The sequence below is a fragment of the Centropristis striata genome, chromosome 16 (genome assembly GCF_030273125.1).
Source record: "Centropristis striata isolate RG_2023a ecotype Rhode Island chromosome 16, C.striata_1.0, whole genome shotgun sequence".
Lineage (NCBI taxonomy): Eukaryota > Metazoa > Chordata > Actinopteri > Perciformes > Serranidae > Centropristis > Centropristis striata.
Window position 1 is genome coordinate 29,015,520 of NC_081532.1, and position 15,098 is coordinate 29,030,617.

At 40.1% G+C, this 15,098-nt stretch overlaps 1 protein-coding gene across 2 annotated transcripts in view; it reads right to left on the reverse strand.

Moving 5' to 3' along the window:
- Positions 1-4,149: 4,149 nt before the first annotated feature.
- The window catches only part of prkcha (protein kinase C, eta, a), a 31,242-nt gene continuing 20,293 nt past the window's right edge, over positions 4,150-15,098 (reverse strand). For both annotated transcript variants that reach the window (XM_059353798.1, XM_059353797.1), the window contains exons 11-14: positions 10,319-10,457; positions 9,484-9,672; positions 5,354-5,500; positions 4,150-5,184 (exon numbers count right to left, since the gene is read on the reverse strand). In XM_059353798.1, coding sequence (XP_059209781.1) covers positions 5,035-5,184; positions 5,354-5,500; positions 9,484-9,672; positions 10,319-10,457 — 625 coding nt within the window. In that variant the 3' untranslated portion in view covers positions 4,150-5,034. The remainder of the gene's footprint in view (positions 5,185-5,353; positions 5,501-9,483; positions 9,673-10,318; positions 10,458-15,098) is intronic.

Sequence of the window (15,098 nt, forward strand, 5' to 3'; positions counted from 1 at the left end):
TTTTGTAGGGTCCTAGGGGGGGTTAGCTGGCAATGACTTAAGTGTACCATGGTTCAAAAGGGGACAGAGGATAACCAATGCTGTGCTTTTAAATGCAAAGTGTCAGCCCCCGTCTTTATCTGAATAATGCCACTTAAAGAGATGCATATCAAGCAGGACGAGACTCAATGACAACAAAGACTACAGAGTAAGACAAACAGGACTAAAGAGGGGCCAAACTAGAAAAGACACAAAGGACAACAAAGAGACCAGAGTAACTACAAAAATGCATACAATTACCATAAAGTGACACAAAACAATCATAATGAGACACACAATCACATAGATATGAGCATTGATTACATATAGACACAAAGTCACAACAACAATTCTAAATGACTAAAAAGTCTGTTTCTTGCTCCTAGGAAAGATGGTCGGGCCTGCAGCATGTCTATACACATAATCCACCCATGTTTTTTTGACCTAAAATAAATAATACACTTTAACAGATGTATGCTGTTCGAGCCTTTCTTCCAGTGCCACGTCTACAAAACAGACCTGTCCCCCTCTAGTTTGTCTGTGACACGTCCCTTTCTGCCCCAAAAAGTTGTTTTCTTTTATTCGTCCAAAGAATTTTAAACTTAAGGACAACTTTTTTTCAAAGTTCTATTGTAATGAAACTGCTACACATCTTTTCTTTTTCTTTTCTTCACAATGTTACAGAAATTTCAGGGTGGTATTTTACATAGTGAAGTAAAAACATTGTGTTTCAATATTGTTGTAATTAGAAAGTAGGTACACTGAACAGTATTATATTCTCTGCAGTGCCCACCAAAAAATAGCATTTTAGCATTACCAACATGTCTCACCATCCCTGGCTCACAAATGGTTCTGGTTATTTTCCGAGGTGGTTTGGAAATTTGTGTGTAGTCCTCCCATACCACTGTTTTGGCAGTTATTATATTTTTTATATTACCTTACAGTTCTTCATCCTCTATTGGTTGTTACATCTGGCTATGACAAATCTTGACAAAGTTTCCCAGAACTGTTGGCTGGGTGGCTCACCAACGTCAGAGAGTGTGTGTGTGTGTGTGTGTGTGTTTGTGTGTGTGTGTGTGTGTGTGTGTGTCTCAGAGCTGCAGACTTTGACTTGAGGACAAACAAAGACATGACCAGGAAGGCCATGTGTAGCTTTGCTATATTTCTGAATTTATTTTTTAGGCCTATAAACCAGTGTGACTAATTAAACTAGTGAAAAGTACTTACACTATACTAGTGGCTGTGTTCAACAAGTGATGACTGAGTCAGTATTCAACATTGAGTGTGACAGGTCCCTGTAAAGATTACTCAGTTGCAGTAAATGTTTATTTATTTAGTCATGATTAACCCTGGTTGTCTGCAAGTTTCCTCAGGTGCTAGGCACACCTAACTTCACACAAAGGTGAGAACATTGTACCATCAGTACCAATAACATTTGCAGAAACAGTCTGAAATGTGCTAAAGGGGCTATACATTGTTATATTTCAAGTCCTGCCAGTTACCTCTGTAAGAACAATGAGTAGCAGGTTTCTAGTTGAAGAAAATATGAGCACCTACAGGTTCGTTTCATGGCGCAATCTTTTATTACGTCCTGGAGGTTTAAATAAAATCCATCCTGAGGGACATACAATTTCCAAGCCTTTCATCATCCCATCTAAATTGTTATTATAAATCTAACTGTTTTGACAGCTATGAATGCAAACTTTGGATGTTTTGAACATGATATATCATGTTCGGATAGGATAATTGTGGTTTGAGACACCAGGAGACAAACAAATGTGACAGGATTGTTTCATTTCATTTGATGCACAAAAAGTCCAACAATTGTCCAAAAATTAGGATTCTACAAGGAATAATTTTGCTTAAATGATGTCTGTGTTGAGGTTTTTTTCATTATCTTTTGCTACTTTCAGGGGCATCAATCATACAGACAGGACACCACAGTCAAACAGTGATTCAATCAAGCAGTGCAGAGACACTGCTGGCAAGTCCCTGTAATGAAAGCTGAGACAGACTCTTAAATCTTTTCTCTCATTCAGACATTACCCGAGGAAAGCTGCCAAATGGGTCCACGTTAATGGGTAAACAAAAAGTCAAGTCATTTAATCCAATGTCCCATTCTTTGTATAGCACTGCCCATCAGGAAAAGCTTAAAGTAGATTAGCTGGCTGCTGTCAAGTCACAGAGATCAATGCACCTTTAAATCTTGTGTCAAAATTATGTTTAGCAGGGGTAGAGGCATGACAGGATAAGCTTAGCTGTGGCATTAGCCTCCACTGGCTTTGTAAGTAAACATAGGTTTGCATTACCTCTTGTTCTGTGCTTTGAAAGCACTGCAGCGTGGCTTTCAGTTCCCCATTATACACAGGCGTATTTGTATCTGAAGCCACCATTTCACAGTATTTACCCAAATGATTCTCCACAGGATGGTGGGCTGAGGAGATAAACAGATGTGGTGTGGAGCCTGAAGACTTCCTCCCTCAAACTAACAGGAAGGGCCCATCTCCGTTCTGTAAGGTCGGGGCTGGTCGTGTCTGGGCAGGTTGAGCACAGGGCACAGCTCTCTCTTTTTATCCTTTGTTTTCCTTCTATCAGTTTAATTTATATCACCAAACAGCACATACTTTTCCTGCATTCATGTTTCTTAACATGTCCCAAATGTATGATTCTTGTCTTCTCGTGTCTTCCGGTTTCTATCAAAGGCGAGAGTAATGACGCCATGTGGTTTCCTGTTTATTCTCTACTGGTTAAGTACTGTAATGTTACTGTACTGCAGGGGTTTCTTTCTCTCTGTCTACCTCCTCCTAATTTTTATTTTCACACAGCGGGTGGTTTAAGTGTACAGCAGGGTGAATATTCAATAACTTTCTTGGATTTGCATGTTTGAAAATGCCCCGCGTGACTTCTCTCATTACCCAGGCAGTCTGCCCACAGCCCTGGAAGCTTTCAAAGGCGCTGTGTTTGTTGAGAGAAAGAGAGTGTGTGCAAGCAGAGAGCAGCAGGCTGAGTGATTACTGTTACTCTTGAGAAACCTTCAGACGCACCAGGGCTCAATTAAATCTGGCAACTGCCAAACAACATATAGGCATTCTTCTTCTGGCCGGGACAGCTTGTGTTGGGTAATCTCAAAACTTCTGGATTTGGCAGTCAGCGTGAATCACGACAGAGCTTTCGTCGCAGATGAAATGTTGCATCATACTCAACATGCCTGGCTGAGCAAATTGAACAATGAAGAATCACTGAGATGGGTGCCAAGTTTTTGTTACAGGGTGTAACCGATAAATACTATACATAATGTCTCTGTGAAAAAGAACTGAATGAAAACAAATAAAAACAGAGTGGATCAAATTCAGAATTCAGATTTTATATTTACAAACACAAAAGTTTATCAGTTTGAACATTAACCTGTGTCAGAGAGGTTTGGGGTTGGGGAAGGGTTAGGATTAGACCAAATAAAATGTTGCTACATTTTGTTTTACAAAGTTAGGAATGTCATTTTTAAAGGAACACCTCATGCTTCTCAACTTAAAGGTGCAGTTCACCCCAAAAAATACACTTTGTTGTCTTACCTGTAGTGCTATTTATCAATCTATTGTTGTTTTTGTGTTAGTTGCAGAGTGCTGGAGATGTCGGCCTTCCCTCCAATATAATGGAACTATACGGCACTCAGCATGTGGTACTAAAAGTTAGGAGCTATTTTTTCCCCAAGATTAGATCCTGCATGAAACTGCTCCAAACAAAGTCTGTGGATTGAGTTTTTCAAATGTATTTTTTTGGTGCTTTGAGCACTACAAACCCAGTGCCATCTAGTTCCATTATACTGTCATGGAAAAAAATATTAGACCACCATTTTTCTTCAGTTTCTTGTTCATTTTAATGCCTGGTACAACTAAAGGTACATTTGTTTGGACAAATATAATGATAACAACAAAAATAGCTCACAAGAGTTTAATTTAGGAGCTGATATCTGGACATTTTCCATGGTTTTCTTAATAATAACCAAAAGAATTATTAAAAAAATATGGAAAATGTCTAGATATCAGCTCCTAAATTAAACTCTTATGGGCTATTTTTGTTGTTATCATTATATTTGCCCAAACAAAGTACCTTTAGTTGTACCAGGTATTAAAATGAACAATAAACTGACGCAAACAAGGGTGGTCTAATAATTTTCCATGACTGTATTAAAGAGAAGGCACACATCTCTAAGACTCAGCAACTCACACCAACCGAGACTGATCAAAAGCGCTAAGGGTAAGGGGGAAAAGTATTTTTTTGATTTGGGGTGAACTATACCTTTAAGTTGAGAATGATATACTGCTGTTGTTCAGGCCTAATTTAAGTTTCATCCTTTTGTTTTAAAAGCAGAGGGCATCAACTGTCATGTAGCCAGTGTATGTGGGCCTGAGTTTTGGTGTTTTTCCAGAGTAGGCTTACATCATTGAAAAACTATTTCATCCTACTCAGTCCTTCCAGGATTTTTACTGGTGGCTCGAGTTTTCTGGGAATCTTTGTCAAGCTGGATAAAACAGGCTCCTGACTTCTTCTTTTCTCTGGAGAGTGTTCAGGCGAAAATTAAACACAAACCTTGCCATTATGCTCCAAAAAGTGCTTGTTCATTTGAAGTAGCTGGAAGCAAACTCTTCAAGAGCAAAACGTACTGTACAATTCTGAGGCTGTACACCTTTGTTAAACCAGTCTGCAACACGCCAAAATGTCAAATAATATTTCCACGCAGACACTCGCATGCAAGTGTCTCACCCGAGCTGTTACTAAACGCCATTTCAAAAGACGATCACACCCAACTTTTTGGGGAGTTACAGGAGTGTGTAAGAGTTCATCAGGTGCAGCCTCGGTTTTTGTCGAGCGTGTGATTGTCTGACTCCTCGGCACTTTGCACCCTCATGTCTCTGGGGAATGTGACAGCATCATACTGCACGTACCACTGGGATCTGTCTTTGAGAAAGTCACAAAAACTGAGAAAAGCGAGAGTGCAGGATGACCAATGAGGAGACTCTAGCTCTCCAGCAGTTCAGGCGAGGTGAACGAGAAGTCACGAAACTCCTCCTGGTTGATGGAAGGGATCAGGGGGTCATCGATGGGCGTCAGGGTGGGCTCTTCCTGAGTGAAATCTGGGTCAAAGTTGTTGACGTCTTCTGGTGTTTTCTGAAGGGGAATAATTAAGAATTATTTATTAGCAGCAGCAATTTAACCAAAAGCACCGTCCCAGGAACAGGATGAGACAAAGTCAAACATTACGTAATGTCTGCAGAGTGTCTCTATTATCATTTATAAACACTTTATCATGCCATCGATCGTCATTTATGTGACTTACGATCCTGGGCTTGAAGGGTGGCTCTATTTCTCTACGATTAAGCTTCTCCCAATCGATGCCAGTGAAAAAAGCATGGCTGGTCACAGCGCTCTCTCCACCCTCTGAGGCCACACAGCCAAGCCTCCGGGCTGGGTTTTTGGTCAGGAACTGTGAAAATGAAAAGATGGATGAATACACAGACAATTGAGACTAAATAAGGTAAAACATTGAATTATTATTAAGAAAAGACAACACACAGGAGCAATAACAAAAAAGTAGGTCAAACTGTTCAATTATAGAATGGAATCAGTGGATTTCAGAGGATTATTTATTTATGATCTGTACACAGTGAGGAAATGTGAGACATGTTAGTCAACTAGAGCAGCAGACCAGAGTTTCTGGCAGTAATGCCAAACTGGACTAAAGCCAGGACATCCAGTCAATCCCCGCCTCCTAATTCACAAAGAAAACACACCCTGTATTGCATCGGGTGCCTCCCACAATGCAGAAGCAGAAGAGAGTTCAGCTAGGTTCAATAAAGTGTCTCAACTTCCTGGTGTTGTACACAATAAAACAATAGAACAGTGAATCACCTGTTGAACTCTAACTCTTTCTCTGCCACCAAAGTGTAGTGTGAGTAGGAGCCAGAGGGAGAGGTCCAAACAAAACAAACTCTAAATTGAAAAACTTTGCTTTATCTTCCCTCTGGGAGGAAAATAAAAAAAACAAATGTGTTTGGAACAGCTCTCTCTTGGCTGAGGAGTCAGTGCACCCTCAGGACTGGCGGTGACATTCAGACTAGGCCACAGCAATGGATGCGCCTTCGTCTCCACAGTGACAGCAGCCAGATTAACCTCAAGTCATGAATGATCAATATGGCTCACTACATCAGCTCCAAACACTATTAACTACTAGCAACCTTAACAACACAACATGCCTCAGCAAAACTAAGTTCACTGAGAATAAAAGAGAGAACATTAGAAATGCCGTTGATCGCAGATGAAGCCATTAAAGGTGAAATTAAAGGATAAACAGGAGGTAAAGTACTTAACCCGAACATGCGAGCATAGAGAGGGGGCATGACGAGCCTGACTTTGAAGATGTAATTTGTAGTTAATGGGTTAAAACATGTTTAAAAACCACATCAGAACAGCAGTTTAGCCCCTGAAGTGGAAATAACTGAGAGTAAGACAGAGCAGCAGGGGTCAATCGGTTCAAGAGCTTCCAGACCACAAAACTTTCCATGGCTGTTCCATGGCTGCACGTCAGCTGTGCCATCCTTAGCACCAGACCTGCCGTGTCAGCATTACTGCATGAAGAAGACATTCTCCACCAACAGAAAAACCTCAAAGCAGTCAGAAATGAATACCAATGCCTACATTTTTAGTCCATTATTCAATTAGTCAACTGACAGAAAAAAATTTACCGTAAATAAAAAATTAAATTGTCCGTTAAAAAAATGAATGGACAATTTTGACTGAATCAATGCTTTAAATGGGATGTATAATGCTAGTTTAGGATCAGACTTGTATTAGAATATTGTATACTGTCTTGTAATATTGTAATAATCAATCACAATCAATAATCAACCTCTGGGTCTAAAAAGTGAAGAAGGCGTAAGTACCTAGTACCTCTAAAGGCCAGCAGGGATGACTCCACGGGTTGCCTCATTGTATAGAAGTATAAAAGTTGATGAGAAAATTACCCTAATTTCTCACTTTTTTTTAAATACCTTAGTAAACATTTTCCTAAGGAGTTCATGGTCTTAATTACTAGTTTCACGTCTTCTTCAATAGAGAATGGTGTTCAGTTTCTAAATTATGGCCCCATTTGGAATAAAAGAAAGATGATAAACCAGGTTATGATGATTTAGGGTATGATTGACAAGTTGCACAATGCACTGTGTGTTTTTGTCTTAGAACTTTGACCCTTTCACAATGCATTTTTAGTTCATCAAGATAACTGTTAACTGCTTACACATGTCTTGTCCAGTGTCCTCTAAGGAGTCGGCTATCTATTTTGAATTATAGATTGACCTTATTCACCTCGCTAGCTAGCACTAGCATTAGCTGATGATATAACTGTATAACTGTATAACTGTATAAACTGTTCTGTGCATACAGGGCCTGCTCTAGCCCATTTGGTGCCCTAGGCGAAATGCATTCCTGTTTCACGGAGGGTGGAACTCCCGTTTTCGTTTGCCCATGGTGCCAACCAGGCTATATAACACAACTGTCTGTCTATATAATTATTAACTTACAAGTAAATTTGCAAAGTAGCACAGCTGGAGACCGCTAACAAAGTTACAGAGACAAGACAAGAGAGACAATGAAAGTGCAAATCCAGTGAAAAATGTGCTTAACTTTTGTGTCTTCACACAAAACGGCATTAAAAAGAGAAGACATAACGTTTTATTTATATGGGCATTGAAAATTATTATTGTTTTTTTTTCTCCCTCGAGGGTGACTGGTGGCGCCCCTCCAGCAAATGGCGCTCTAGGCGACCGCCTATGTCGCATATGCCTAGAGCCGGCCCTGTGTGTATACGCTAGTTCCAAAAAACTAAGGAGACGATGGCTAAAATTCACTGCTTCAAAATAGTAATCCACAAACTGGGTGACATCATTGTGGCTAAGTCCACTTCTTTTATACGGTCTATGGTTTCAGCCCTCATTATTAACTTCATCTGTTTATAGAGAAACTTTACTTAAACCACTTAAAAACTTCAGCTATCATTAAAAAAGTAATTATTCTCAACAAACTCAACTGAACTCCTTTAACTTGCCATAGGAATAAGAAGAGCCTTGCAACGGATCAACCCTCAGTATAAATAGCACGGTGAGTGTGAGTGGATTTGAACGCAGCGTAGTCTTTACATAACGTGTGACACTTGGAGCAGTGACATAAATCACCAGGGAAGATTGGTCCTGTGCTTCCTCAAGCATGTTGGACTCACAACATGGATAAGAGGAGGAGAGCAGGGTGCAAAGAGGGGAGGAGTGTAGGGAGGGGGGGTGTCGTCGTATTTATAGCCAGTGTGCAGTAGCTGGGCAGTGGTCCATGCCTTAATATATTATGTAAGGGACACAGGCCAAACAGCTGGCTGGCAGAGCTCCGTCGGGCTTCCAGTCACTGCACAGTCAGAGAATGTCTATCAGTCTGAAGGACAACAAATAACAAACCCTGATCACTGACATCCAGAACAAAACTGTTCCAATTATGATATATTAATACAACACACACAACAGATGAGTGTTACTCTCTCCAGAGATGCAGGGAATTGGTGTTTTAGTAAATGTTCACAAGTTATTGGTTTTTCTTCATACAGCTGGTCACAAGTCCAGTAAGAAATAGATTTCCTGTATCATGAGTTCAGTGTTTTGTAAGAAAGCTTCAAAGACATTTCCAGCAATTGTATAAAGTGAAAAAGTCGGACGGAGGTGGGGGGTAAATGTCTGCCAAAAGACAAAGACTACAGCAGCACCTGGCTTTCATCCAGATTCATCTATCATGCAACATTTACAGCTGGTGAAGCACTTTAAATGGTTGTACAGTTTAAAAATGTACTTGACTTTACCTGTCTACATCTAAATAATACATTATTGTTAACGTAATACTGAATTTCAAATAGTTGTTTTTGTCAAGTTTTACTTATCATTAAAAAATTGACAAGTTCACTGTTGCACTGGGTTACGGTCACACATCCATGAACGCAGGCGGATGACCTGATCACTGTATGTGTGCAGGGAAGCTGCGTCTCCTCTGGTTAAACTTGACCAAAGTTGAATTCCACGTGATGCAAAGATGCAAATTTGTTTTAGTTTTGAATGTGGTGAAGTGGTTAGCACTCTTGCCTCACAGCAAGAGGATCGCTGGTTCAACTCCAGCCTGCATGCTCTCCCCGTGTCAGTGTGGGTTCTCACCAGGTACTCCAGCTTTCTCCAACAGTCCAAAAACATGAACTTAATTGGTGACTCGAAAATTGGGATTGGCTCCAGCGACCCAAGTGCGGTTAAGGAAAATGAATGTTTTATTTGTCCCTTCCCATGCATTGAATGAAGTGAATGGGCGGCAAATGTTCACCAATATTAGTTTTGTGCATGTGTGACTGAGGAGGTAAATAACGGTTCTTGTGTTAAGATGCAGACTCACAGCTTTGAGTATATTGACTGCCTCTGTGCTGAGCCAAGACGCATAAACAATCTCTTCATTGAGGATGGATTCAAAGAGGTCATCTTCATTTTCGGCCTCAAAGGGAGCATGTCCTGACAGCATCTCATACAGCAGCACCCCGAGAGCCCACCAATCCACAGAGGGCCCATACAGCATCTCCTGCAGGATCTGTGGAAACATGTCACAGCATACCATGACGTTAACCATCACAGCACAAACAGCACTACAGCAAAATGTAAAATCACTCCATGAGGCTCAGCTTGTAGAAGTGTTGGATTAGGGTGTTGCCAGCGAGGCTACACTGAGGAGCATTTGTTGAGGACAGCAAAGAAGTCTTTCATAAATCCAGGCACACAGTCTTGGTCAGAGAAAAATCCCTCAAACATGAGGAAACAGACCATCTTAATCCCTCATTATGAAAACGGGGCACGTCTCTAAAGACGTTTTTTTCTGATGAGGGGATCAGGACTTGCCAGGTCAACAGAGCCCTGGACAAGCTGACCTCACAGGTATGCTGCCTGCCAGTAAGTCAGGAGGCAGTTTGGAGTGACGGGCAGTGACCACAGTGTTTGTTTATAGTGTGGTGGTGTGATGGAGAGAGGATGGGACTGGGAACTGCATCATGAACTCAATGATCTGCAGGAAGCTAAAAGAGCTTGAATTAATTCTGACAGCACTAAATATATGGCAATTTTCTGCATCACAGGTGCACTGGATACAGGATCCAAATGTCCGTCATTAGAAGTAGTTAGGGGTCTTTAACTGTTTGTGTATAAAGTTATAGTAAGTTTGTTCAGCAAGTGTAGAAACTGACCTCGGGAGCAATGTAATCTGGGGTCCCACAGAAAGTTCCTGTGGCAGCACCTTCAAATATTCCCTCTTTGCACATGCCAAAGTCCGCCAGCTTACAGTGACCGTCTTTATCAAGAAGAACATTGTCCAATTTAAGATCCCTGAAAGGCAAGAGAAAAACAGAAAGACACAGATAATTAGACATTTGTTTTGGGGCTTTGTTATCCAGCAGGTATAAATGGAAAATAGTCATGGTTGCCGTTTCTAATTATATCTCATAGGTACAAATTGTGGCGAGGCACAAAGGGAATGTCGTCTGAGGACAGTGGAGCTCCCGTGGCAGCAGGAGACACTGACAGACGAGGCCCTGGTGGCAGCCAAGAAGACTCAGATAACCACTTAGGCTGGCAAGAAGGAAAAGTGCTCTGATGTCATTGTTTATTCTAGAGCCAAGAGAGGCAAAACCTGAGTTATTGTTGTTTCCATGGAAGAAATCCTCTCAGCATAATATGTCAGATGGGACCAAACATTCTGGAGGTAAATGAAGTTAGAGTGATTTTAATTTGTTAATGATTGATTATGCAAGTTGGAGCAAGTTTTTTGGTTATCAATGTGGGCTGTTTCTCCTCTAAAGCATACTGTGTGATTTGTGGTCTTTGGGTAAATCAAGAAAATTGACTAAAAAGGTATAATGTGCAACTTTTTACAATTGCAACGTGAAGCTGCTTTGTTCAGTGTTTTTACTGGTTTTAATGACCTTGCCAAAAGTGGTAAAGACAACAACTCCCATGATCCCATTCTACCTCATAATACCACCAAACACAGTCTTTGGTTTTTGTTGTTTTCTAGATTGATGTCCTAGTTGCAGAAAATGACAAATTATGGGTTTACTTTAACTGCTGAAATTGATTATTTTGTGTTTATCATGAAATGTAAAATTGTATAATTAAAGGACATATAGAAGTTTAAGGCGGAGAGCAGTCAGATCATGATGGTATTCTACCATTCAATCTTAAGATATGGAATTAATGCATGGTTTGGCAACTTAACAGTTCAGCTGAAAATCAAGCCAACATGCACAAAACAGCCATGAAAGTTGTAGGTAAGAGAGAATATGAGTCCATACAGCATTTGTATGGGCAGGCAGTTATAAAACAAGCAAGGGAATTTTCCTCAGACCCCCAAGACCCCCCACTTCCCTGAATATGAAACCCTGCCATCAGGAAGAAGACTCTGTACCAAATTTCAAATCCAATTGCCTGGAATGATCATTTGTGCCAGCCTCCATTAAACTGCTGAATAATGTGCAATAGAGAAATGTGCAATAAAGATTCTAGCACTTAAGCACATGCACTTGATTTAAAATATAGCAATGTCAAAAATACATAACAGCACTTTAACTTACAGATTACTAAGTACTACGCTGTCAGTAACGCCCTTTTCCTCTTGTGAAGTAGTACCATGTAATGCTTCTCAGGTTCGTGTCAATGTAATGTAATGTTTCTTTTGTGTTGTGTGATGTGATGTTTTTTATGAAGTAAATATGCACTGTGGCCAAGCCAAATTTCCTTTTGGGGACAATAAATTTTAACCTTAACCTTAACCTCAAGAGCTAGCTGGAACTACATCATAGCTACCTTATTTTATTTGAATACACCACACTCTTTCATTACTAAGGTTATTAGATTGAAAACAATTTCATAGTGAGGTGTGTTGTTGAAGTGATGAGACATGATATTTCCCTTTCTATGATCAACATTTATTCAGCTGAAAATAAAACGTGTAATGTCATGTATATTCCCCAGTGCTGTCTGTGCATGTGGATGTCTCAGAAAAACAAACTGCATGAACTCTTCCTCTGCTCATGTCGGCGCTTTGCTACATGACAGAGGGATTTAACCTTTTGACTGTGGGCTCTGGAGTCAAGCTCTAATCTGTGATCAGGTGACCCAACGATAGAACGAAGGTCATTTTTAGACGGATTGAAAAAAATATACTATATAACAGCACAGACTGATGCTGAAGATAAATGATAACAATTGGGAGAAGAACTGCTTAAAATGAACAGTTTTTTCTTTTCTTTTTTCACTTCTGCTTTCTTGCAGCAAAAAACATAAAAAAAGATCCTGAGTTATTTCATCAAACAGGATGGCAAAAACAGGAACACAGAATTTCTGAATGAGAAAAACAGGCAGACTGCTGGTAAAGCATCGTCAGCTTGGTTGGATTAATCTGGTTTGCTCTTCTCTAAGCTGGTTGTGTAACAGTGACTCATATCTTCATGGTTACTGTCCCTCTCAGCAACGAACCAAAAGAGATAAACTCTGATGTGTGTACACCAACAGCATGTGACGGCTTAATACAACAGCAATAGTAAAACTGTAGAGGCCATTAAATTTATTTATTTTTCAGTGTGTATTAGGGGTGTGCCATATCGTATCATTCACGATTATACCAGTATTTTTTTTTATGTGTAAAAAAATGCATATCATGATATTGGCAACATTCCTACTTGTTGCCGTAGTGGCATAAGGATTTCTATTAATTACCGAGACCGTGGCGGCCCGCCATAGTCTCATGTGCAGCGCTAATGTTACATTTCAAGCCACTGAAAGTATATCTACACTATTCATAATAAAAAGTTATTTTGTGTTTTGCTCAGTAGAGTGTCTGTCACTCGTCAGTCAGTCTAAACCCCGGCCCCTACCCCCCTAGCCAGCTGTTTCAACCCTGTCTGGCTGCTCCATGTCCTAGTGAAAAGCCCTGTTGACTATGAAAAATGTTATGTGAGGTGTTTTCTCACATTTAGCTCCCAAAGTGGATGAGATTGATGCATTTTACTTAAAAATGCACAAAATTTTCTACTGGTGGGGCTTCCGGACCCCCTAGATGGTTATTTTTTATTATTTGCTATTTTTCAAGAGTCAAGAGTTTTACTTTTAGTTTTATTTATTTATACAGACTTAAAAAAAATCATATTTTCTATATTTTATTTTATATTCAGTATTTTGTAATATTGTCAAGAATATCGTTATCGCAAAAATACCCTGAAATATTGTGATAATCTTTTAGGGCCATATCGCCCACCCCTATTGTGTATGTGATAGTATATTTCCAGTTCTGCTATTTTACAAACATTTTCAGGCTCCAAAGCACTTTCCAGTAATTTGGATGTATATAATTTAACATAAATGTGTCCACTGAGAAATTAATCTCTAACCTTGGCAGTTTTACTACCATGTTCTCATCACTGAGCTACACAAGAAGGTAAAAAGTAGTAAATGGTCAGCATTTATATATTGCCTTTTCTACCTTACCAAGAAAATCGCTTTAAAATTTGCCTCTCATGCACCTTTTCACAAACAAAGCTTCCATGCAAGGCGCAGGCCTGAGGGGTTCAGTGCTCACTTCAACATGTGAACAGGAGCCAGAGATTGAAATTTAATTGAACTGAATATTTTGTTTGGAAAATGTATAATGCGTTTTGAACCGCAGAGTAACTAGACCATCTTCTTCTCGTTTATACCTGCACGTGTTTGACTGGGCATGTAGGTCAGTTGTGTCCTAGAGGTTAGGAATCGGGCTTGTAACCGAAGGGATGCCGGTTTGAATCCCAGGACTGACAGGTCAAGGTGCCCTTGAGCAAGGCACCTAAGCCCACCACACAGCTCCCTGAGTGCAGTGATGTCCTAAGCATGGTGTGTTCACTGGTGTGTAAAAGGGTGGGTTAAATGCAGTGGTTGAATTTCTCCGTTGTGGGACTAATAAGGTGATCTTAATATTCATTTTCAGGCGTGTTAATTATAGTTTTTCTGCCATGGTGCTTAAATGATTTTGTTTATGGAATGAAAATGTTTTAGTAGACATAGCCTTAGACTCTGAACCTCTTCTTATAGTATATGGCTCAGTCAGACATCTGCAAATTTCAACACCAAAATTTATGACACTGCAAGAACAACTAAGTGGGTAAGCGATAGGGTTGCACTAATGAGAAAATTTCCAAAGAAGAGATGAGGAAGCTATGACAAACACTATGACGCAGATACTATGATTGTGATGATGGTGGTTAGAGGGTAGGACCACCAGTCTTCTGATTTCTACACAAATATGAACCAACTTAAGGTTATACCACTGTGATCCTAGTAACTATTAAGCAGTGGCTTGTTAAAAAGGTAAATGAAAGCGCTCTTAATTCTTGGTGGGGTCAAAAAACAACAACATAACACCTCTCTGGCACATTTCCAACTAATTCCATAGTTTGACAAAGGCTGTGTTTATTTCAGGGCTTGTGCATGACACTGAGCAGCTGTTCATGATCCTGTGTTCACCCCCTGCAGACTTTTCTCACGAAACAATTGTTAAAAGTCAGCCAGCCTGGCGTCAGACCGCTTGAAAGGTAAGTTTTCTACAAAACTACATGCATTTGATATCATGACTAACCACAGCATTTTCAAGACAACATCTTTAAACTTCTTTTTGAGGAGGACAGTAACGGGAAACATGCTGCTGAATCAACTCAGAAGCTTCAAACCATAATGTGACATCAAGCTAAAAGAGATACTGTTTATCTAGATGGATATCTAGTTGACCCACTGGAAGACATGATATTACACAACACAGTGACTCTTCTTTTAAAGGAGAAAGCACGAGCCCTGCTCCTCTTACAGTACCCTGATGTGTAAGCTGTTCTTTGACTTGTTATTTTAGTTGTAGCATGCAAACTGCTTGTGGCCTCTTCAGCTCAAAGTCACACTATGTGGCACAGGATGACACGGAACACTTGGACCACTAAATATAACTCA